This window comes from Dermacentor andersoni, chromosome 5 (genome assembly GCF_023375885.2).
Source record: "Dermacentor andersoni chromosome 5, qqDerAnde1_hic_scaffold, whole genome shotgun sequence".
NCBI classification, from domain to species: Eukaryota; Metazoa; Arthropoda; class Arachnida; order Ixodida; family Ixodidae; genus Dermacentor; species Dermacentor andersoni.
In genome coordinates this window covers 135,479,685-135,505,137 of record NC_092818.1, presented here as the reverse complement: position 1 = coordinate 135,505,137, position 25,453 = coordinate 135,479,685, and the positions used below count along the sequence as shown (strand labels likewise).

At 45.2% G+C, this 25,453-nt stretch overlaps 1 protein-coding gene across 3 annotated transcripts in view; it reads right to left on the bottom strand.

Annotated features, from left to right (window-relative positions):
* Positions 1-10,928: 10,928 nt before the first annotated feature.
* LOC126532098 (solute carrier organic anion transporter family member 4A1-like) overlaps positions 10,929-25,453 on the bottom strand; it is a 175,803-nt gene continuing 161,278 nt past the window's right edge. Inside the window, exon 7 of one of the 3 annotated variants that reach the window (XM_055071038.2) lies at positions 10,929-11,524. In XM_055071038.2, the coding sequence (XP_054927013.1) occupies positions 11,213-11,524 (312 nt within the window). In that variant the 3' untranslated portion in view covers positions 10,929-11,212. The remainder of the gene's footprint in view (positions 11,525-25,453) is intronic. The other 2 variants (XM_055071039.2, XM_055071041.1) reach the window with 2 other exon arrangements.

Below are 25,453 nucleotides of genomic sequence, written 5' to 3'. Positions count from 1 at the left end.
CTCGAAAAATGTAAAAATCACTAAACCTATAGCCCAGGAAAGTATCTTTTCAGCAAGGTCGAATAAGTCCTCTCGAAAGTGGTAGTTCTTCGCATAGAACACACCCTACGCACGTTCTGACGCCGATTTACTCGAAAACTAAACGTATAAGCGCATATTTATTTTCCTCAAAAAATGTAAAAATCACTAAGCCTATAGCCAAGGAAAATATCTTTTCAGCAAGGTCGAATAAGTACTCTCGAAAGTGGTAGTTCTTCGCATAGAACACACCCCACGCACGTTCTGACGCCGATTTACTCGAAAACTAAACGTATAAGCGCATATTTATTTTCCCCCAAAAATGTAAAAATCACTAAGCCTATAGCCCAGGAAAATATCTTTTCAGCAAGGTCGTATAAGTACTCTCGAAAGTGGTAGTTCTTCGCATAGAACACACCCCACGCACGTTCTGACGCCGATTTACTCGAAAACTAAACGTATAAGCGCATATTTATTTTCCTCAAAAAATGTAAAAATCACTAAGCCTATAGCCCAGGAAAATATCTTTTCAGCAAGGTCGAATAAGTCCTCTCGAAAGTGGTAGTTCTTCGCATAGAACACACCCTACGCACGTTCTGACGCCGATTTACTCGAAAACTAAACGTATAAGCGCATATTTATTTTCCTCGAAAAATGTAAAAATCACTAAACCTATAGCCCAGGAAAGTATCTTTTCAGCAAGGTCGAATAAGTCCTCTCGAAAGTGGTAGTTCTTCGCATAGAACACACCCTACGCACGTTCTGACGCCGATTTACTCGAAAACTAAACGTATAAGCGCATATTTATTTTCCTCAAAAAATGTAAAAATCACTAAGCCTATAGCCAAGGAAAATATCTTTTCAGCAAGGTCGAATAAGTACTCTCGAAAGTGGTAGTTCTTCGCATAGAACACACCCCACGCACGTTCTGACGCCGATTTACTCGAAAACTAAACGTATAAGCGCATATTTATTTTCCTCAAAAAATGTAAAAATCACTAAGCCTATAGCCCAGGAAAATATCTTTTCAGCAAGGTCGAATAAGTCTTCTCAAAAGTGGTAGTTCTTCGCATAGAACACACCCTACGCACGTTCTGACGCCGATTTACTCGAAAACTAAACGTATAAGCGCATATTTATTTTCCTCGAAAAATGTAAAAATCACTAAGCCTATAGCCCAGTAAAGTATCTTTTTAGCAAGGTCGAATAAGTCCTCTCGAAAGTGGTAGTTCTTCGCATAGAACACACCCTACGCACGTTCTGACGCCGATTTACTCGAAAATAAACGTATAAGCGGATATTTATTTTCCTCGAAAAATGTAAAAATCACTAAGCCTATAGCCCAGGAAAGTATCTTTTCAGCAAGGTCGAATAAGTCCTCTCGAAAGTGGTAGTTCTTCGCATAGAACACACCCTACGCACGTTCTGACGCCGATTTACTCGAAAACTAAACGTATAAGCGCATATTTTTTTTCCTCAAAAAATGTAAAAATCACTAAGCCTATAGCCCAGGAAAATATCTTTTCAGCAAGGTCGAATAAGTACTCTCGAAAGTGGTAGTTCTTCGCATAGAACACACCCCACGCACGTTCTGACGCCGATTTACTCGAAAACTAAACGTATAAGCGCATATTTATTTTCCTCAAAAAATGTAAAAATCACTAAGCCTATAGCCCAGGAAAATATCTTTTCAGCAAGGTCGAATAAGTCCTCTCGAATGTGGTAGTTCTTCGCATAGAACACACCCTACGCACGTTCTGACGCCGATTTACTCGAAAACTAAACGTATAAGCGCATATTTGTTTTCCTCGAAAAATGTAAAAATCACTAAGCCTATAGCCCAGGAAAGTATCTTTTTAGCAAGGTCGATTAAGTCCTCTCGAAAGTGGTAGTTCTTCGCATAGAACACACCCTACGCACGTTCTGACGCCGATTTACTCGAAAACTAAACGTATAAGCGCATATTTATTTTCCTCGAAAAATGTAAAAATCACTAAACCTATAGCCCAGGAAAGTATCTTTTCAGCAAGGTCGAATAAGTCCTCTCGAAAGTGGTAGTTCTTCGCATAGAACACACCCTACGCACGTTCTGACGCCGATTTACTCGAAAACTAAACGTATAAGCGCATATTTATTTTACTCAAAAAATGTAAAAATCACTAAGCCTATAGCCCAGGAAAATATCGTTTCAGCAAGGTCGAATAAGTCCTCTCGAAAGTCGTAGTTCTTCGCATAGAACACACCCCGCGCACGTTCTGACGCCGATTTACTCGAAAACTAAATGTTTAAGCGCATATTTATTTTCTTCAAAAAAGCGGTAGAATATATTGTCTCAGCAAGGTCCAATAGGTTTCCACGAAAGAGCTGGTTCACCGCATACATCCCTCCCCACGCACGTGCCGGTGCCGATTTACGCGATAAGTATACGAATAAATAAATAATTTTCCCCAACAATGAAAAAGAGGCAAGCCAATCGATTATGAAAATTGTTTGAAAGCCAGGTCCAATCACTTGTCCCGAAAGCGCTGGACTCGCGCATACATACTTCTTCATGATCTTTGTTTTGCCTTTATACGCAATGTATGACCGAATACGCATCGAAGAGCTTCGCAGGGGAAAATGAAAAAATGGAAGCCTATAGTCCATTGAAGATGTTTGAAACCAGCTGGAATCACATGTCTTTAAAGCGCTGGTGTAGCGCATACATACCTTTTCAAGCACTTTGTTTCGCTTTTTCACGCGATGAATAAAGGGATTCATCGAGTAAACGAGTAAACAACGAGTAAATCGGTGTCAGAACGTGCGTGGGGTGTGTTCTATGCGATGTATAAACGGAAAAAGTGCTTGGCAGGAAAAAAAGAGAAAAAAGGAATGCTGTAGCCCTTGAAAATGTTTGAAAGTCAGCTCCAATCACATGTCTTCAAAGCGCTGGTGTGCTGTGGTTACATACCTCTCCAAGCACTTTGTTTCGCCTATGTAAGCGATGAATAAGCGGATATGTGTCGAAGAGCTTGCCGGGAAAAACTGAAGCTAAAGGAAGTCTATACGCCATGAAAATGGTGGCCCCGCCAAGTTCTATAATTTCTCTCAAAAGCCCTCGTTTCGCGCATACGTACCTCTGCGTGCCATTTCTGACGCCGTTATACTTGAGAATGAACGGATATCCGTCTAAGAGCTTGCCAGGAAAAAATGACAAAAAGGTAAGACTACGAAAATGTTGGGCCCCGTCCAATTACTTCTCTCGACAGCGTTAGTTCGTCATGTACATAAATTTTCGAGCACTTTGTGATGCCTATATGCGCACTGAATAAACGGATACGTGTCGATGGGCTTGCCCGGAAAAACTATAATATATTACGCGCAGGATCTCTTTTGGGAGTTGTCTAAATTTTCCGGAAGCATTTGTTACTACTCACCTGCTTTTTCGTCTACGTATGCTCCTTTGTTTGCTTTAGGTGAGAGAAACAGCAAGAAAGAATTGGGGAAACCGACAGGCAGTGTTGCAACCTCGAAATGTTCGTTTAGACCAGCATGAGGCAACGAAGATGAGGCTGGTAGTAGCAATGTTCGCCCATGCTATAGATGGCTCCCAGAGGATGTGGACGTTGTATGAAATGACGAGAGATTTTGTAAATAAAGGAACTATATACAACATTTATTATGTACACTGTCTCTTGCGTGATTTTTCTTGTTGCGTTTATCCTTAATCTTCAAATTGGATGATGCTGTGGCTTCGTGGAAGATGAGCACTGGCCGATACGTGCTGTAGTCGGTGACCTAACTTGATAGTGTCACATGATCGATGACTTGATCAACTGCACTCCGGTCGCGGCTGTGTATGGTGCCGCCGCGCAGGCCCTATCTTGAAAGCGATCTGCGATGGGGACAGAGTGGGCTGAGTGCTGAGAGCTTCATGTGCGTTGTGTTCTCGCCGCTTAGCTCGCATTGAAGTGAAAGGCAGAAGGAAGGTAAATTCGCTCGCTGCTGGGAAGCCAGGTCCAATCACGTGTCACACATCACAACCACAATCACAACCACAATCACAACCAGGTGCAATCACATGTCTCGAAGATGTTTTAGTCTCGCGCCCCATATGTACCTGCCCATGCACTTTCTCAAGTCTATATACGCGATAAGTAAACGGATATGCGTCGAAGATTTCGCCAGGAAAAAAAATATCTATTGCCTATGATGGTGGTGGCCAAGCCAGGTTCAATTGCTTAATTGTCTCGAAAGCCCTTGTTCCGCGCACACATACCACCCCATGCGTTTTCTGACGCCAATATACGCGATGAATAAACAGATATGCGTCCAAAATCTCGAAATAAAAAAAAAATAATTAAGGAAGTGCTCGCTCTCCGGTAATTGAGAATAGATATAAGCCTGAAATGGCTACCGGCAAAGCAGATTGGTTGAAATAATTATGACGATTACTCACAACCATCTCACAATCATCCTCTGGTGACGCAGCGCGGTGCCATCTCTCGAAGGAGGCGGCGCAAGAAGCCGCGCCGTGGAAGTCACGGACCACTGGCGTTGCAACGAGCACAGGCAACTCTGTCTTAGCACCAAAAGATGACAGCGAAGTGTATGGGGCACCGTATCTGCCCTTTTGAACATCGTTATTGGAAGCACCGAATAAATCTTAAACCTGCTAGAAGTTATAGCTTGAATGATGTTGTGAACAAACATTAGGAAGAAGTCAGAAGCAACATCTTTGGTGAGATCTTTAGGCAGTAACTAGCTTATGTAATGCTATCATATACAAAGGGTTGGGGACCAGTAGCTGCATTTTGTTATGTTTTCACTGGCTGCCCGGATGATCTCGCTTTGTTCTCGCAACGATGCCCGGCTGTCCTTGTCTGAGTGCCAAGTTAAGGGCTTTGGCTTTTTGCACAAAGTCACTTGAAGGTCACCGACAACGGGAGCTCAAAGCATTTCGTGCTTAAAAGGTAATCCCATGAAAATGTTGGTCCAGCAGCTCCCATCGCTTGTCTTGAAATCGCTCGTTCTGCGCATACATACCTCTTCATGCACTTTCTGACGCTGATATTCGCGATGAATAAAGGACAGGCATCCAAGAGCTCTAGAGAGAAAAAAAGAAAGAAAAAAGGTAAGCAAGCCTATATTCCATGAAGTTGTTGACTCAGCCAGGTCCAATCACACATCTCGAAAGCGCTTGTTCGGTGCCTTCATACCTCCCCATGCACCGGCTGACTACTATATCTGATAAATAAACGAATGCGCAATTTCGTTTTGCCCGAATGAAGTAGAAAAAATAGTAATTCATATGCACATGAAATTTTCATCCAGCCAAATTCAATTATTTTTTTCGAAACGGACCAGGGGCCTGTTTTGGCCCGTGGATCCGGCGACACGTCGCGTTTACTTCCGGTCTGCCAGGCCGGTGCCGGGTCCGCGGCCCGGCGCAGGCGAGAAATGCGAGCACATTTTTTTCTGGCGATGGCCCATGAACTTTTTAGAACAGTTGCAGCCACGAGGCCTGGCAACAGTACTAGCTGGTCGTTTTCGGCCATGGAGGAAAGAAAATGCTAGGAGGGAGCGTCACGTGATAATTTTGAAGCGTAGTCATGAAACATTTAGAGGAATATGATGAGGGGAAATAGGCTATCACGTGATAGACAAGCGGTAGGTTTAATCGGCTCGCTTTGATTGCGTCTGCTGCGCGGGTTTTGGAATATGCGCACACAGTCGGCATGGCAAACGCACGCCGAGGTTCAGTGAAGGAATTCAAGTGTGTGAAGCAGTCGAGTCTCTGTTTTGTCAGTCAGGTAAAGCACCGAACCACCACGCGGCTGGCCGCTTAAGCAAGCATCAGAAAGGTACGAATGCAGTAGCGAAAGAAGGAGTAGGCATTATGCACAAGAGCCCGCAATGACCACCTAAAGGAAAACCGGCCGCGTTTCGGGGCGGTTTAAACAGACTAGGAAACCTTTCGCCCAGCAAACGTGTGAAGGCAACCAAGCCGCCGTTCTGACAGCGATTCGTCGTGTTTTGGGGCATCTTCTTGGAAGCAACATGATGTATTTCGCCCCTGAATACATGTGCCAGTGCTAAATCGAGCGTCTAGGGTCCGCAGCGACTGCTTTTCCGTGTGAAAAAAATTCGTCCCATCTTGTGCCTAACGATGGGCTGGCGAGCCGGGGACCCCGACCATATTTGATACCGTGCCGGCCCACAGTTAAGGCAGACGGTCCCAGTCGACGCCGCCGTTCTGCAAAATGCCTTCTGCCTCTCAACAGACCGGCGAGAACTCAATAGGCACGTCTCAACAGCGTAAGGACGTCGTACCACACAATCTTACAAAATAGTGCACATAAACCTCAAGGAAAGGCGATGACTTCGGCGTTTAGAGTGTAGGGTAATGCTATTTCCTTTTTGCTCAACGAAGGACGCTCAAAGAACCTTTTACTAAGCAAGCACGCGACAAAGAACTATCCCGCGAAAGATCTTGTCTCATCCTACATAAGTGCTAAACAGCGGAACAAAAATTAGCAAGAAAATACGCACCGGAGTTTCAAGTCCGCAACAGCTGATTTGACGAGATGATAGACCACGCTCAGGCCGGCATTCTCTGAACGGTTTTCGAGTTTAGGGCGCCGACTAACTGCGGTGGTAAGCGCAAATGATGCTTTGAAAATTATGTCGCCATGGGGCCTGGCTCCCCAGTCTTTCTCCACATTTGAAGGCAACGCATTTGAAGCGACGAACGACACTGTGGTAGCAGAAACCCACGTGTTGTACTTCCTACGCGCCTCCGTGCCCTCGACGGCAGACGCCACTAATCCACTAATCGTTACCACGTTCCAAACAAGCACGAATGGTCCGGCAAAATTGTGGGCATATTCCCTACCCAAAAGGCACCACGCACAAGGCCCCGGCGGGCAGGAGGGGCGGCTTCAGAGGAGGTTGACTTGCCGTGGCTAGCAGAATCACGTGACGCACCCTACTGGATTTTTTTCTTCCTCCATGTTATCGGCAGCCGAATCGGCAGCGCCACCACACGCACGATCGGCAGCGCGGGTGACAAGTTGGTTTTTCACGTGTTGTTGCAACCACGGCATCCTGGCCAGATGACGCAACATTTTACTTTTTGGCCTTAGTCCAACAATTTCCTACTTTGTGGGACAGCAGCCTGGATGACTTATTGGGCTGTCCGAAAAAACAAAAAAAAACTTCTGTGGATGAACATTTGCAAGGAGATGTCATCGCCAGCATCAGTCACGTTATTTTCTTTCTAAAGCTTTCGATTCATTCCTTCATTCTCAACTCTTGCAAAAATTAAATGTGGTAATAAAAAATTCCCGTCTGGCCGATTGGATTGCTAGTTTCCTTTATAACCGGTGCCAATACGTCGATTTTAGTTCGGCAAGGTCATTCATTCTAGAAGTATGCTCTGTGGCTCCTCAAGAATCTGTCCTGGGTCTTTTATTGTTTTTAATTTATGTCAATTACCTCCCAAAACATGTGGCGGAGCTGAACAGAGCGATCGAGGATCACTGTCGCGCTCTCTGCACGCAAAAGTGGAAAGAGATCTGCCACGCGGCAGACGGGCAGATGCACAGCGGGAAGACGTGGAACCTGCGGCGGCATCTGCTCGACGAAACCAAGATCAAGTCGTACCAAAGGGACAGACTCGCCAGGCTCATACATCGGGTGGTCTCAGCACACGGCGTCGACGAAGTCACCAGGCGCATTAACGACAAATACCTGCCGACTACACCTACCGAACAACACGCGCCTTACAGCGGCCTGCCTAACGCGAAGCTCGATCGTGACATCGACGTCGAGGAGGTACGCGCGGCCCTGCACGACCTCAACAGCCGGTCGGCTGCCGGCCCGGACCTCGTCACGAACAAGGCGCTCAAGAACCTCGACGACGGCTCGATTGAAAACCTCGCAAAATACTTCAACAATTGCTGGAGAGCGGGCGCGCTGCCAAAGCTGTGGAAGACAGCCAAGACCATCGTGATCCCCAAGGCGGGGGACCCGCCGGACACGGATAACCTCCGGCCCATCTCGCTCACGTCCTGCGTGGGCAAGGTGCTGGAGCACGTTCTGCTCAACAGGTGGCAAGACTACCTGGAAGGGGAAGGGCTATACCCGGCCACTTTGATCGGCTTCAGACAGCACCTCAGCACGCAGGACGCGATGCTGCAGCTCAAATACCAAATCATCGATGACGGCGGCAGCGCCCGCGACATCAAAGCAATCCTAGGGCTCGACCTGCAGAGCGCCTTCGATAAGGTGAAACACTCGGCGATTCTGTCTCAAGTCTCCAAGTTCAACATGGGCGAAAGATTCTACAACTACATCAAGGACTTCCTCACGGACAGGACCGTCAAGCTACAAGCAGGCGACCTACAGACGCAAGAGAAGAAGCTCGGGAGCACCGTCACACCGCAGGGATCGGTAATTTCGCCGATGCTGTTCAACCTGGTAATGATCGGAGTGGCCGAAAAGCTCGGGGAAATCGAAGACGTCAGGCATTCCATCTACGCGGGTGATATCACGCTGTGGGTGACCGGTGGCAGCGACGCCCACATCGAGGCCGCGCTGCAAGCCGCCGTCGACGCAATAGAAGACCAGCTGGAAGGCACCGAACTGAGACGTTCGCCGAGCAAATCGGAGCTTCTCATACTGTCACCTACCAAAAACAGCAGAGGCAAGACCAGACAACGCGAAAACGAAAAAAATCAGAATCGTAACCAAATCCGGCAACGTGATCCCCGAGGTCAGCAAAATTAGGATCCTAGGCATGGTCATCAAAAAGCACGGAAGAAACGGCGAAACCATCACCCGTCTCAAGGCAAAAGCAGCCAACGCGATTCGACTCCTCAAACGAGTCACTTCCCGGAAGGCTGGCATGAGAGAGGAGAGCCAATTAGGCTCGTCCAATCCTTCGTCATCGGCCACGTCGCGTACGTTGCAGCCTACCACAGATGGCTGCAACACGAACGTAACAAAATCAACGTGCTCATCAGAAGGGCGTACAAGACGGCGCTGGGCCTGTTCGAGTCCACGAGCACGACCCGCTTGTAACAACTCGGGATACACAATACGCTCGAAGAAATAGCCGAAGCGCAACGGACCTCTCAACTGGAGCGGCTGTCCATGACCAAAGCGGGGAGGAAGATACTGGACGATCTGGGAATTGGACGCTCGAACGAGGTGGAGATGAAGCTCCCCGTCCCCGAAGAGGTCCGACGCCAGACCAGAATCGACGCCATACCGAAGAACATGAATCCCGAGTTCAACAAGGGAAGAAGAGTGGCGAGGGCCAAGGCTGTCATCGACCAGCTTGCCAACGACGAACACGCGCGGTACGTGGACGTGGCCGAATACCAACGGAACGCCTTCCCAGCGGTCGTCATGGAGGCGTCAACCGGAGCCACGAGGACGGCAGCGAGCATGAGAAGCGCCGGAGCGGAACAAGCGTAGGAGGTAGCCATCGCCCTGGCCATCACCGACTGCCACACGTTGCTGAGTGAATCAAGACAGGCGGTGCGAAACTTCGCCAAAGGCCAAATCAGCAGGGAGCCTGAGCACGTACTGCGAGCGGTCAAACTACAAGAACGAAAAGTATGACTCAAGTGGTTCCCGGCGCACGCGGGCGACGCGTCGGAACGCAATGAGAACCACAATGAGACGGCACACGCAGTGGCGCGAGCGCTAACCAACCGCGGCCCGGCGACAGACCGTCCGACGTGGTTGGGAACCAAGGACCGCATGACGGATTACAATGAAATCACAAAAGCCTACCGCCTGGCTCGCAGGAATCTCCCACCCCCGCACCCGAGGCTGAGTCGAGCGCAGGCGGTAGTACTGAGGCAGCTCCAGACCAGATGAATCGCATGTACCCCCCGACATAAGTGCAGAGTCAGTCGGAGAAGGACCGCAGACTACACGCACATCTTGTGGGACTGCGTTAAATCTCCAGAAGAAGCAAAATCAAGAACGCTCCCACCGCGGCTCGAGGCAGCCGCGAAGAGCTACGATCGAGACGATCAGCTCTGGGCCGTCTCGCAGGTCCTCGAGGCGCTGGAAAGGCACGGACCCAGCGAGCCGGCAACGGCGAGCGGAGACCCGCGCCGAGTAACGGCGACTTCGTAGATGACGTAGGCCCTCGTCGGGCGCGCGAGCGCCCAACTGCAGGCATCAATAAAGTTGGCTCCAATCCAATCCAAGCCAATCCAATCTTTCCAGCATTCGTCTTTATGCTATCGATTGCGTATTATACGACGTGATTGGCTCTGCGTCTAATTAAAAGCAATTGAACGATTACTTTGTCTCTTTACATGATTGGTTTGAAAAATGGAAAATGAACACTTATTTTAGAAAAAACGGTTCTTTTGCCCTTTACGAAAAGAGTGGCACTTATAATTGCGACATATTCCTTGAATGGATCATCTCTATCCAGAGTTCGACGCTACAAATACGTTTGCGTAACATTTACTCACCATCTCTCATGGACTACACACATTGACCAAACATGTTCACATGCCCTAAAGCTGCTTGGATACCTACGTCGTACTATGCAAAAGGCTCCGAAGGCAATTAAACTCTTAATGTATAAAAATCTTGTTCGCCCGTTATTAATTATGGCGTCACAGTCTGGTCACCCCATAACCAAAATAACATAATCAAACTAGAAGCAGTTCATAAAAAAGCCGTCCGCTTCATTTTTCACCGATACGGCCGCTATTCTTCACCCTCGTCTGCCCTCCCTACGCTGAAACTAACATTACTTTCAGTGTGTCGTAATACGAAATCATTAAAATTTTCCCACAACATAATTAATATGTCCTATCATATTTCAAACACAGCTTGTATATCTTTTACCAAGCCTTCTTGCACGCGTAACATCCACCAGCCTAATCGTAACCCTTTCTATGACGGTACAAATACTTTCAAGTACAGCTCGTTTCCCCGCTCTTTAGAATTATGGAATTCCTCACCTGGCTGCCTTCGTTCACCCCAGATAAGCGAATTCGAAAGTGCTCCCTATGAAAACCAGGATGTGTAACTGCTTAAATTAGGTTTAGTTTATGCTTTATGTGTATGCATTTCGCTGTTTTTCTGCTTTTAAGGATCGAAGAAAACGATTTTCCAGTTCTTTGACTGTCGTACAAATAGTGTTGCGAATGTTGTAAGAGTCGCTGTTAATTTGACTTTATTTTTTGTTCACCACTGTACTGGCCCACTTCTGCAATAGTCCTCCTATGGGGCTGCAGTATGTACAAATAAAAAAAAAAAGAACTCTCGGAAGCAGTGCGCCGCAACGAGCTCGCGGAGCTGCGGGGTCGAGAGTATCCCTCCCAGGCCGCGCTGCCGCCTGCTCTTCGGGCCCGCCGTGTGGATGCTGCCACGGGCAGAGCCAAGCATAGTCAAGCCCACGTGACCGGTCTCCGGCCCGGTCCGTGGTGGTCCGTGGTCCGTCGTCTGGATACACCTTGAGGACCATAGATACCTCCATATGCACCTGCTGACGAAGATATACGCGATGAATAAACAAATACGCGTCGAAGCACTTGCAAGGAAAACAAAAACAAAAAAGTGAAGGTGTTGAAATTGATAGCGTTGGCCCAGCCACGTCCAATCACTTCTCTGGAAATTCTGCTATTGTATCACACCCAATGCTAACGAACGTGCTGACGCTGATTCATGGCACGAAAAACAAAAAAACAAATGTGCGCAGATTGGCTTTCGTAGGAAAATAAAGTAAGCATGTTTCTTGTTACAATGTAGGCACAGCTATGTTTAAACACTTCTCTAGAAAGCTCCGATTCCGCGCATATGTCACTTTATGTGCTAATGCACGTCCTGACGCGGATTTACACCATGAATAAGCAAATATGCGTAGACTGCCTTTCATGGGAAAAGAAAGTAAGCATACTACCTGTTAATATCTCGGTGCAACCAGGTCCAATCCCTTCTCTGGAAAGCGCTGATTCGGCGGGTATATGACTCCCCATGTTAATACACGTGATGACGCTGATTCACACCATCAATCGACGAATATGCGCGCATTCGCTTTAGTAGGAAACGAAAGAAAGCATATTACACGTTACAATGTTGGCGCAGCCAAGTCCTATCACATCACCGGAAAGTGCTGATTCGGCGCGTATATCTCTCTCTGTGCTAATGCACGTGTGGACGCTGGTTCACGCCATTTATAAGCGAATATGCGGGCATTGGCTTCCGTGGAAAAAGAAGGTAAGTATATTACCTCTCACAATGTCGGTGCAGCCAAGTCCAATAACTTCATTCCCCCACCCAACCAGAAATCACCTCATAGCACCTAGACAATTCTCTCCGCAATGCCGCTTTTGCGCAGAGCCCGGGTCCCTCAGACACATAGTAGGGGGTTGCAGAGCGGCACCATTAAATCCTCCGAACCGTTACCCCACTAACGAGCTTTGGGAGAGAGCCTTGGCCAACTCCGACCTCGAGGATCAGCAACGGCTGATTGCGAGGGCCCAGGACGCGGCGCTAGCTCAAGGCATTCTGGAATGAGGACGCCTCTCCAAAGCTGCATTCACCCAATAAAAATGTTTATTCTCTCTCTCTCTCTCTCTGGAAAGCGCAGATTCGGCGCGTGTATCCCTGCCCGTGCTAGTACAGGTGCTGACGCTGACTCACTCCATGAGTATACGAATATGCACAGACGGGGTTTCGTTGGAAAAGAAGTATATTACCTCTTACAATGTCGGAGCAGTTAGGTCCAGTGACTTGTCTGAAAAGCGGTGATTCGGTGCGTATATCACTACCAACGTAAATGCACGTGCTCACGCTGATTCACGCCAAAAATAAACGAATGCGTTCAGAATGCGATTTAACACAGGTAGTACAGGAAAGCACTCGAAAAACGGGAACAGTACAGTCCATATTGGACTTAGTATTTCTTGATGGACGGTTTGAAAGTTATCGGGCAGCAGTTGAAGCTGGCATATCAGACCATCATCTTGTATTCGTACAAATCAAAACCAAGGTTCCGGCAACAAATCCTAAAGAATGCACTACGCACGTTCCCAATTTTGATAAAGCTGACGACACGAGCATCATTGATTATTTGTCGTTTCATCTAGGCAGTCTGAGCTCTGACAATGACGTCAATGTGTTGTGGGCAAGATTCAAAACCATTATCTTGCACTGCATAAACTCATTTGTACCAATAAGGAAAAAGAGGAGAAATAAAAGAAACCCCTGGATAACACGAGAGATCGTTCGCCTGAAGCGAAAAATAGGAAGACAAAGGAAAGTAAAAAATCGTGGAAAGATATCTAACCTATCAGCACAGCTTCGAATAAAGCTTAGGCAAGCAAAAAAGAAATACTACGAGGAAACCCTTCCTAACTTCATGGTATCTTCTCCGCAAAAGTTTTGGCGTCACTTGTCGCAAACCACTCAAAGCCAATACAGCATTGTTGTTAACAACGAAATCATAACTGACTGTTCAACAATTGCCTCTTACCATAACCAGTTCTTCCAGTCTGTCTTTTCAAATGTTTCTAATTCTACTGCTCCAACTACAGTAACATCATTTTCAGACGTGTCAGATATGCCAGATGTACAAATTAGCTATGAAGGATTACTATCGCTGCTGCTAAATATCAGAGAACATAAATCTGTAGGTCCGGATGGAATTCCAAATGCCTTTTTGCGAAGATACGCTGAATGGGTTGCTAGATACCTAGAAATTATCTTTAATGCATCCTTGCAACAAAAACAGGTCCCAGACGACTGGCTTGTTGCGAAAGTTATCCCGATACACAAAACCGATGACAAGCAGAAAATTGAAAATTATCGACCAATTTCTTTAACCTGCGTCTGCTGCAAACTCCTCGAACATATAATATCGAAAGCAATATATAAGTACCTAGAAGATAAGAAAGCACTACATTCGAACCAACATGGCTTCCGGCAAAAACTGTCAACTATCACACAGCTGGTTGAAACCATCCACGACTTTTCAAAAGCAATAGATAACGGAAAACAGGTTGATGCAATATGCCTTGATTTCTCAAAAGCTTTTGATAGGGTCCCTCATAATGAATTAATTATCAAATTGAAACAGCTTGGAATAAATAACAATATAGTGGAATGGGTCAGGTCATATTTATCAGGTAGGACGCAGTATGTGGACGTAAACGGCTACCAGTCCGATCGTTTATTTGTCACTTCAGGCGTTCCTCAAGGGTCTGTCCTTGGACCGATATTATTTCTCGCTTATATTAATGATATTTGTTCAGATATTAATGAAAACGTAACTGTGCGACTGTTCGCCGACGACTGTTTAATTTATCGAGAGATATGTAACCACAAGGATCAAAAAATGCTCAGCGAGGCACTGGCGTCTGTTGAAGAATGGTGTGAAACATGGAAAATGCAAGTAAATAAAGAAAAAACTGTTGTTTTACGTGTTACAAACAAGGTTAAGCACATCCTAAATTTTGATTATCAGCTAAGTTCCACTGTGCTAACTACCGTTAACAAATGTAAATACTTAGGAGTAACAATATCTGCAGACCTCAACTGGACTCAACATCACTAATATTTGCTCTACAGCTGAAAAAAAGTTATGGTTCTTACGTCGCAAATTAAAACTCGCTCCAGCCCCCGTAAAGCTAACAGCGTACTTAACAATAGTAAGGCCTACACTGGAATATGCAAGCATCATATGGGACCCCTACCAAAAAGGATTAATTCATAAAATTGAGCGAGTGCAAAGAAGGGCGGCTAGATTTATTCTTTCAAGGTACTCCCGTACTGATTCTGTGACAGAGATGTTGCAAGAACTAAATTTACCCCCCCTCTTGGAACGCCGTCGCATAGCCAGACTTAAATTCTTGTTTTTGCTATCTCAAAAATTATTTAACTTTGATGCAGCGCAGTACCTAATTCCGCGACAAGTCCGGAGCCTACGAGGTGACCACCACAGCAACTTTCTAGTATGCCAATCTCGTGTGAATACATACACATACTCTTTCTTCCCTAGAACCATAAGAGATTGGAATGATTTACCGAACGCCATATGTGATTCTCAAACTGTAGAACATTTTGAAACCGAAGTTACAAAATATTTTCTAAACGGATCCTCATTATCTAACATTTCTCGTGTAAGTTGTAGAATCTAGTATTGTTATATGTATAATGTTGCGATGTATGTGATGTAATATGTATCATGTAAGTTGCAGTATATAGTACGTGATGCATTTTTTGGCTACACATTGCTGCTTTGTTTCACATAACGGTTGTTAAGTCAGATTTTGTGTTATATTTATGTATAATGGCACGCTGTGATTAAGTATTAGCTGTACAGTGCTGCTTTATGTAAGCCGGGATGCGTTTTGTGCCATATTTGTACCCCACCCCTGTAACGGCCCAATCGGCCAACAGTACCTGCAAATAAAAAAAAAAAAAAAAAGTTTATTACGCGTTGCAATGGCGGCGCTGCCAGGTCCAACCACTTCTCTGGAAAACGCTTTTTCGGTCAGCGTCTAGGTATATATACAGAGAAGCACGACACACATCTAGATATATCTAGGCATTACATATAGCGGCATATACCGATTTCGGTATATTGGCCAATAATTAAATTGTGGGGGTTTACGTGCCATAACCACTTCCTGATTATGAGGCACGCCATAGTGAGGGACTCCGGAAATTTAGACCACCTGGAGTTCTTTAACGTGCACCTAAATCTAAGTACACGGGTGCTTTCGCATTTCGCCCCCATCGAATGCGGCCGCCGTGGCCGGGATTCGATCCCGCAACCTCGTGCTTAACAGCTCAACACTATAGCCACTAAGCGACCACGGCGGGTATATATTGGCCAATAATGAGGCAGTCCAACTATAAGAAATTAGGAAAAGTAAAGCTACTGTTCAATACTACGCGTTATTCTGTTAATTCAAAGCTATCTTTGAGCCGACAATATACACATATGTTTCTTGTCGTGGTTGTGGTCGGCATATAACTTGTGATTTATGGTTTCATTACGTAGAAGAGAGTCCCTTAAACTGGGGCTACTTAGTCGGAATTAAGCCACACCACCCAACCCACCTATAAGAAGAAACTCGAAATCGCTTCTAATATTACTGCTTAATAATTAACACAGAAGTATATCATTGGTATTCCTTAAAAATGCTGTAGAGATATTTGACAGCTGAGTATGCGACTATGTAGAAGAAAAGAAAAAAAAAGAAAACACTCTATAATCCGCGTTTATTTTAACAAACCTTCCTGATTTAGCTTTGTCCTGGTCATGGCAGAATACAGACTACACATATTTACCTGGAGTAAACAAGAGTACTCTGCAAAAAAATTCGCAGTTTCACCCGAAAGGCGAAGCATGGAGTGCAATAGCAAATTAGTGGAAATTAACGCGATGTAAGAATAGTAGTTCCATTTGCTGTATCAATTTCTAAACATGTGCATACTAACTAAATTAACAAGCATGGCGTCATGCGAGCATAAGCAAACATGAACACATCTCACTCGATGTCCGCGGAAACTCGATGTCAAAACGCTGAAGCGAGGAAGCGCGGCAGCAGCATCGAGTGAATCGACCTTCGTGCCGTTTCTCACACCAACGCGAACTATGCCATGAAAACACAGCGCGACGCGGACTTTGTCCCCGACGCACCTCCTCACTGCTTTCCTCCGCTGCATCCGTGAGATTTAACTGCGATTGCTCTCGCACGTTTTGACTCGTACATACAGAATACAGCGCGTGGCGACGATATTATCGCAATTGGACTTTATACTGAACCTCACGGCGACGGCGACGGTAAAAATACGCCTGGAATGTCCATAGTATTGCTATTGCAATAAAGGTCTTCCTTGTTTAAAATCTCAGCTGTATCAATAACCTTGCAGTTCGAATAGCTACATTACAGTGATGCTTTTTTGCAATTGCATTACACTGCAGCAGAAACATGCCACCAGTGAAAGCAACCGCTTCGACGTCTCCCAACAGCACTCTGATATAAACAGCACGTTGTGTTGTGCAGGTGTTCCTCATCGAGTTTTTGTGTCGATGGAAATGTATAACACGGAGGTCACACCCGTGCTGCTAGAGGACAGAAATGCTCCATGTAAGGTCCTTAGGCGCGCAATTTCAATACTTTGCCGAACACATGCCAGAACAACTCATCCTTCGTTTCTATTTCGAACCAAACCGCGACTTTGCTTAAACGTTCACTATAGTTTTAATTAATAAATTGCGACATTATCTCATATGTCACATAGTGCATTTAATAAGGCAAGCTTTCGCTTTTGCTAACAGCGCAATTTTTCACGTTACTAAATAGTACCTTCTCTTCCAAGTAAAAGTTCAGCAAGGCTGCTGGGGTGCATTTTTATACCTATTCTATTGCGTACACATTGTCACTATAGATACAAAAAAAAAAAGCTTTTTAGGTCAGCAACTTATTCGATCGCCTTTAGTTCCGTGCATCCACTCTTGCGAAAAGCACTAGTAACAAACACTTTGTCCACTTTATCCAACAGATGTCGTTTCCCATTTTCCGCTATCGTAATCAATTTCTGCTTAAAACGCGACTTTTGCGGCCTTCACGGTCACTGAATTTTTCTGTTTCACTGTCACTTTTTCCTCTCCGTCCGCTCGGCTGTCATTCCTTTGTAACCCACGAAGAGCCGGTAATGAGCTGGGCCATTTGTCGCGACCGGAAGACGATGTGCGGGCTTTTAGCGACGTTTCAGGCGGTCGAAAACGCATCTACCCTCACGCACAGACAACCGCGGAAGTGCTCCCCTGAATTAAAGAAACGCTCGAGCCAGCGGTTCGAATGAATTGGACAAAAGGTCTCGTCATTCCTTGCAGTACTGTGCCAACTCGGATTCGCAAAGCGAGAAATGCTCGCGTCGTTTACGATCCTTTGAGTCACAGCGAGAAAAGTCGTCAGGATTTCCTTTATTCTTTTTTTTTTAAGGTACTGGACGCAACTCCGTTGCGTTCGCGCACTTCAGTCGACCTGCTTCCATTACTATTTTTGTAGCGATCTTGGCCTGGTTCAGAGCTACCAAACTTTCCAGACACTCTCCTCGGGAGGGGCGAGTCTCGAGTGGGCTTTAAAAGTCTACTTAAATGTGTACGTGAAAATGTTTGTCCGCGCTATCGACCTCTTTGCTATCGAATGGCTATCAACTCGGTTTCGCAGTTTTAAGCAAACAAGCGTAGCGTATACACAAAGCGCTGACAATAGTGACTGCAAAGTATTACTGTGACGGCGCTGCGCAATGCGCAAATAGTTGAAATTTCAACCAAAATACCACGCGTCTTCCCGCTTGACGAAGCCTGCTCTCAGTCAAAGAGTCACACGCACAAATACCTCTTCGTAGTACGTGTTTAGTCACTCACCATGACTAATATTCCAATGTGAAAGGGCGCTATGCCGCAAAGGAAGGCAAAAAAGAAAGCGAGAGAGGTAGGGGTGGACGCCGCTAAAGGGAGAAGGCAAGGAAGGAACACCGCTTGCGAACGCTGCTGGAGGCAGGGGAGGAGAGTGTATCAGTTTCCATAGACGCTCGCCTTTTGGCAGCATGGTAAAAGGACATTTCTTTCGTCTTCCATAGTAATTTTGTTTATCTGCTAATAAGGAATCGTTTTGAAAGATTATTTCGATAAAACGCTCCTCAGATAGAGCTTTACAGTTTCCAGTGTATAACGAAAATTTGCAATTGGACCTGGTGAGGGGCCCTTTCAAGAAATTTACCTTTTAAACGAGTGGTGAAGGTTACCAAGTAATACTGTATCACTCTATATACCAAGCAGTGCAACTGTATCACTCGTATAATGAATTTGGTAGAACTATTGGATACAAAGTGAACTGTATGCTGCCATGAACTGTTCAATTATATGCCTGCTTGTTCATGCCCGTACTGTCTAAGGATACGCTCGGGCAGAACGATTACCGGCTTGCCTTCTCGCGGCTAAATCCGCCGATAGCTTGCATCCTCCTCCCCCTTCTCCTCATTCTAAAGAAAAAAAAAGGCTTGCACCCTTTAGGTCATATCTTGTCCATAAACAATACACTTCTTTAGCGTGTCCCCTACTGTGCTAAGCTCATGCGGACTGGCCATTTTTGCCGGATGGGGAGAGGCGCAAACGTGAGCGGCCTGCACGATAGCAGCAGCTTGTTGGCGTAGAATTTAATCAGACAAACGCAGAGCAACTATTGCAGTTTAAGCAAGTCTGCTTCCCTTCGCCGCTGCTGTAAATTTTTGGCAGCGGCGTAATCGTGTTTACGATTGCGCCGCTGCCAAGAAATTGCACCAGCAGTAAAGTAGAATACGCTTCATAACTGCAGTAACAGATTCAATTTTTTGAAGCTTTTCGTGCGCAAACAAACAGGGACGAAGAAGAGGAGCAGCAGAATGACGAGCGCTCCTTCGTCCCTGTTTGTTTGCGCACGAAAAGCTTTTAAAAAATGAATCTGTTCCAACTAGGCCGACACGCAGTTATGCTGCAGTTGACCTCTATGCCGACCCGTGGTGCAACCGCTGCGGCCACCTGTGTGTATACACCCCAGCTCACCCGGTTTCTTCCCGATCGGGCTGCATTTGCCAGAAGACGGACATTTAAAGCTTAATAATGATCGTCATCTGTGTTGCCTGCGTTTTCTTTCATTAAAATGTGACACTCGCTATCTTCTTGTCAGGAATGTGAGGTCCGCCCATGCCATTGTTGACCTAGCAGTACCAGGCGCGCAGTGTTTAAAGAAAGAAAGCCACGCCAAACAGATGATTATTATTCCTTGGGGTCAAGATCAGCCCCAAAGGGTGCAAACGTTTCTTAGGGCCTAAAATTCTGATTATCTATAAATCTTTAAAAAGGTAGTAAGAAGGTGAGTGTGCATATCTAACAGCCGTCTGGCAGCATGCCCTCTCATTTATATTTGCCTCTCATAATAAGCGGAAGCTCGTTGAAACTCTGTCCAATCGTTAACCCTAAATCACCTGGAACATGGTTAACTTTTATCAGGCTCTTGCTGGAAGCACATTTATATATACTTTCTTTTGTTTTAGCAGAATCTGATGCGTTCTTTGGCATATTATGGGCCTCTGCCATGTCTGCAGTGCGGAGAAAACTTTTTTCAGTAAGCCGCGTCTCGAATACGGAAATAAATCTAAAGTTAAACGCATCTGCATGTTTTGATTAAGTCATATCAGATTTATTAAAGAAATCTAACCATGTTCTGTGGCATATCCACCATGACTATTTTTTAAGTCACTGTCTACAGGCAGGCTGCGGAACGACTGCAAAAGTGCCAACATCCCTTTGGTCTACAAGACAATGAAAGAATGTTGTTAATAGCATTTTATTTGTATTACAGAAACACAGTATATTCAAGTGAATTGATTTCATAAATATTAGATTTTTTGGCACTCCAAGCAAAGTATTAAGGTTTTGTCAATTCTTAAAGCACGTGTGAAGAGATTTCCGAAACCCCGACGAAACTAGTGCGCAGGCAATTCCACACATAACCGCAGACACATAAAAAAAATGAAATTGGGGCTATAATAGTAATATTCGCCTAAACTACGCAAATTTAGAGATTAGATTATAGCTGCTTTGGAACAGGTAGTTGTACTCTTCAGAGAGCTGTGCAAGCCACGACCAGTACTCGAGACGATAGATGGAAAACACGATGTCTTGTGAAAAATTAACGGACAGCCAAACTCAAGGCACACAAGAAGCTTCCGTAGTCTCTCTAAACAAGATGAGATGTTGATGGATTACCGCACGCCGTGTCTGAGGGACCATCGTTGCATGCATGAGATGGTCAAGGCCATGGACAGCGAAGAAGCAAGAAAACCCACACACGCAAGGAGTGAGAGCACAGTTTCGAAAGTTATTCCGACACTCTGTTTAACTGATGCATGGCTGCGTCGATGAACAAGTTTACGCTTAAAGCCCGACCGAGCCACCGAAAAAAAAGTAAAGCTCGTTGCAGTCGAGCGACTTGTTCCGTTAAGTGTCACGGCATATGAACGTCAAAAGAAGTTGGCGCACTCTGGAAGATTCGCTCAGAACTTGGTCCTTATCCATGGGGGTGATTTCAATGGCTATTTATTATAACTGATAGCCGCCTTAAGCCATGTGTATTATCTAAAAGGCGTTAAAATGGGTTGAAGTGCGTCTTTCTTTTTATTGCAGCCTGAGGTGGTTCAGAAAGTTCTCTCACACGTCTTCTGCAAGAGACATCTTTGCGGTCATAATAGTACTTCTTACCCAGCGCAGGAACAGTTCATCTCATTGCGAAAGATGCAAGGATAGCGCAGCTGCTCTTGCGCGAAGTAATTTGTCTGTCCCACACGCTCCGATATCGTCAAGCGATGGTTTGTGTATTCTATCCACGCTGGTATCTCTTCAGAACCAGTTCCAGAAATTATCAGCCTTTGCGCTTACTGCTCGCTGTCACTGTTTGTGTTGCTGAGAAATAATCAAAGCATATATCACCGTTCACAGCAGTAATAAAACGATGTGGGGAGGATAGGAACCCAATATGCCAATATCCACCGTACTTATCATCTCTTTAGCGCGCGTTTAATGAAAGGCGGTTAGCCCACCTTCATCTCTTAAATCAATGCAATTTTTGAATTTGTTAGTTAGGGAACAAGAGAGCAATATGAATTTCACCTATATGACGTTTAAATATAAGTGGAAAACAAAGGAAACATTTCTTATTTGGGGTGGGTATATAAGGCAAATGCAACATTTTTTGTGGTCAAGAAGATTAGATCATTGTGAAAACAATTAGACCGATGAAGCGATCTTCAGAATCCATGTTAAACCTGCTACCCTGCTGTCGCATACTTTCACAGGCAATCTTCCATGAAATATCAGCGTCCTCAATGTACGAATTGAGATTACCTTCACGCAGTAGCAGAAACATTCTTCTACTTTGCTGAAGTACAGAGCGTCTACGCAAGCAAGTGTGGTGGTTAATTACTAGCGCCAGCTGCAAGTGCTACTCAGTTCATTGGCACTACAATCGACAACGCGAAGCGGTTCTTCTCCGCAAAGCCCATCAGTTGTGGCGACGATGATTATGTATAAGCAGAACGTAAACCTATTTCGCATTAAGACACGATGACATTAATGTGAGCGTATACGTCGGCTCAGGGAGACGGCTAATGCGAATAAACGTAAGCCCGCCTTTGTGGTTGCCTGGTAGAACAGGAATGATGTTCTACAGCGAAGCTTTTAAGGTGAGTTTCGCAGCCGTTCTTGTGCGGCAAAGGACGGCTCGCGGTGGCGTTGCTCGGTGTGAAGCAGCAGCGCAGCCTCCATCGGAGTCGCAAATTTTGTTTCTTGATGCGATGCATGGTTAGGTTCTTACCAGGCACTTTTGCAACGGGTAGGTGGGTAAGTAGGTACCTATTTTGCCACATCCTATAAAAAAGAAAATTCAAGCGTGCGATGGTTGCATTGAACCTCTGACGCTGAGTACAGCAGCCCGACGCTTTCAGGTTTTCTTTCCTTCGTCCTTCCCTTTGTGTCAGCTCGGGAAATAAAAAGGGGTGACGTTGTTTCGGAGAAGAGGACAATTATGTCGACGTGGGGACGCCCACTTGAACGCTTCTCACACTTGAGAGGTCAATCATACGGGGCCAACAAGGCCTTAAAGGGACACTAAAGCGAAACAATAAATCAGTTTAGACTAATAAAGCATTGTTTGAGAACCCTGCAGGCAGTCATTTCAAAAAAGATAGTTTGATTATTACATGAGAAAATGAAGGACCAAGTATCAGTATTTGAATTTCGCGCCGGAACCCCAGCGCCGGTACGTCAGAGAGACGTCAGGGATTCCAAAGTATGTTTTCGCATTTGGGCCGCGTTGGCTAAATAAAGGTTCCCTAAACTTGCCATGTTTAATGTTTAGTTCATTTAGAACACAATGTAGTCAATCTGTATCGCTATATATAATTAGTAGGCCCTAGAAGATGCCATCGAAATCCAAGACGTCACAGCCCCCTGGTGCGGGAACTTAAGTATGCGTCGTCACCCGTATTTCGTTCTTGTGCTTTTTCTGGCTTACCAAACGTCTTATCGTTGTAAGAGTGGTGTTTTTGGTGTTGTAGAACGTTAGTTTACTGATGTAGAAGAAATCATATTTCACTTTAGTGTCCCTTTAATTACACCTTGCGGTCTTGTGGTTGTCGACGTCTACCCGGGGAGCCTGCGGAAGCATTAGTGCTTTCGTCAGGCTCTGTCAGCGGCGGTTTCCCACCCTTCGGTTTGTCTTCACTCCATGCATCCCTTTGTGTCAGCTCGGGGAATAAAAGGAGTGACGCTGTTTCGAAGAGGGCAATTATGTTGACACGGGGACGCCCGCTTGAACGTTTCTCACACTTGACAGGTTGATGTCCAGGCTTACCGAACAGCCTTTTCTGGGACTAGGCAAATCATCTTGTGATGGGAACGTACGCCTGAATGTCTCTCACACCAGACAGGTCGATCATAACAGCGCCTTTGGGGTCAGCCTAGATCACAAATGAACACGTTGTAACGTGTCTTCCTGGATCAAAAAAAAATAAACAAACAAAAACGTGTAACGCCATTGCCGTCATACTATTGCCGTTGTCGTAGTTGCCTTGCGTCTGTCATTACACACATGCTCGCGTCAAACACAACAGCTTTATTTACACAAACACATTGGTCGCTCATTGAAAAGTTGAGCTCTCAGGTTCATTGTTGCTGGACTCGGTTAGATCTGGACGAGGCGTTCTTTCTTGTCGAAGTTATCACTAATAGCTCGGCTTCCGCTTATACAGAAGCCAAGAAAAATCTTGGAGTATTGTTAACGGCCATAACAATGATAACAATCAACTGTTTCGGGAAATTGGACATGTAATTCCATGTGTTACGTGCTGCGTTGGCCTACAAAACGGTTGCCTACAATTCGGGTTGATGACAGCATTTAACACTATGGGTACCTGCCGAGTAATGGAAATTTATTCGTTAGATCGAGAGTTTTGTAAAATCAGGGCTCGTTAGATCGAGTTTTAACTGTATATTCTAATCTCTTGCAAAATGAACCCACAACCGTTTTTTTTAATTCTTCAGTGTTGTTAGTTATAAGTAAAGCTGCCGGTAGGTTATTCCAGGCCGCTGACGTCTTTAGGATGAAGGATGCTGAGCAAGCAGTAGTGCGGGTGAGTGGGATGCCAACCTTACGTGGATGATCAATGCGTGATGAAATGTAGGTACGTGTTATGAAAAGCGAATTTCGCAGGTCTTCGTTATGTGTGATAAATTTTAAAGAAAAGACTCCGTCGCGACACCTTTAAGCGTACCTCAAAGGGCGGTAATAACGCATTCATGAGTGTTACACTTCCTGAACGTTTATAGTTAGAGCAAATAAATACGGGCTGCGCGTTTTTGTACAGCTTCAGCAGCTGCCATTAGTGACGTTGTTTGAGGCCCCATATTGACAATGCAGATTATAATTTAGTGCGCACTAAAAGTTTATATAGTAATAATTGGACAGAAGAATGTGCTATAGAAAATTTTCTTTTTATATATCCCAGCATGCTATTAGCATTGCCGACAATTTAGCTGACATGATTATTCCGAGCGAGGTTCGAGGTTAGAAAAACACCGAGGTATTTGTACGATGTAGCAGGTAGTAAAGATGTGTTGTCAATAAAATAGAGTGAAAGATGTGTGGTTTTACAACATGAGAAGCGCATCACTTTGCATATAGTTGCATTACGGGTCATTTTGCCATTTATGATACCAGATAAAGATGGCGTCCAGGCCAGTTTGATGCGATTCAGCGTCGTTAATATTCCTAATAACATGATAAATAGTACAATCATTAGCAAAAAACTTTAATTGAACACGAAAGGTTGGTAGGCAGGTTGGTAATATGGACAAGAAAAAGTAAGGGACCGAGCAAAGATCCCTGTGGTACAGCAGATGTTACTGCAATTAACGGGGACATACGGCTGTTAGCATGCACGAATTGTGAACGGTTTGTTCGGAAGGATTCAATCCACACCAATACGTTAGGCTCAATATTGAGTGTTCCCAATTTATTAACAAGCAAGTAATGGAGAACTTTATGAAACGCTTTACAACAATCTAAGAATATACAATCGACTTCGGGACAATGGTAAAGAAAAGACTGAATGCCGTTAGTCGAAGTGAGAAGCTGCACGTATTTCGCAAGAAAAAAGCATTTTCGAAAGCCATGTTGCATACGGGTGAAAAATGGGTTGGCTTAGAGAAACATTACGATGTAAGAATATATAACATGCTCCAGCGATATTGGACGATAATTAGCTGATGAGTGTTTGTCGCCAGATTTATGGACTGCAATCAGTTTAGCTATATTCAAGTCCTCTGCTAACATACCAAGCTCATCGGATTGTTCGAATA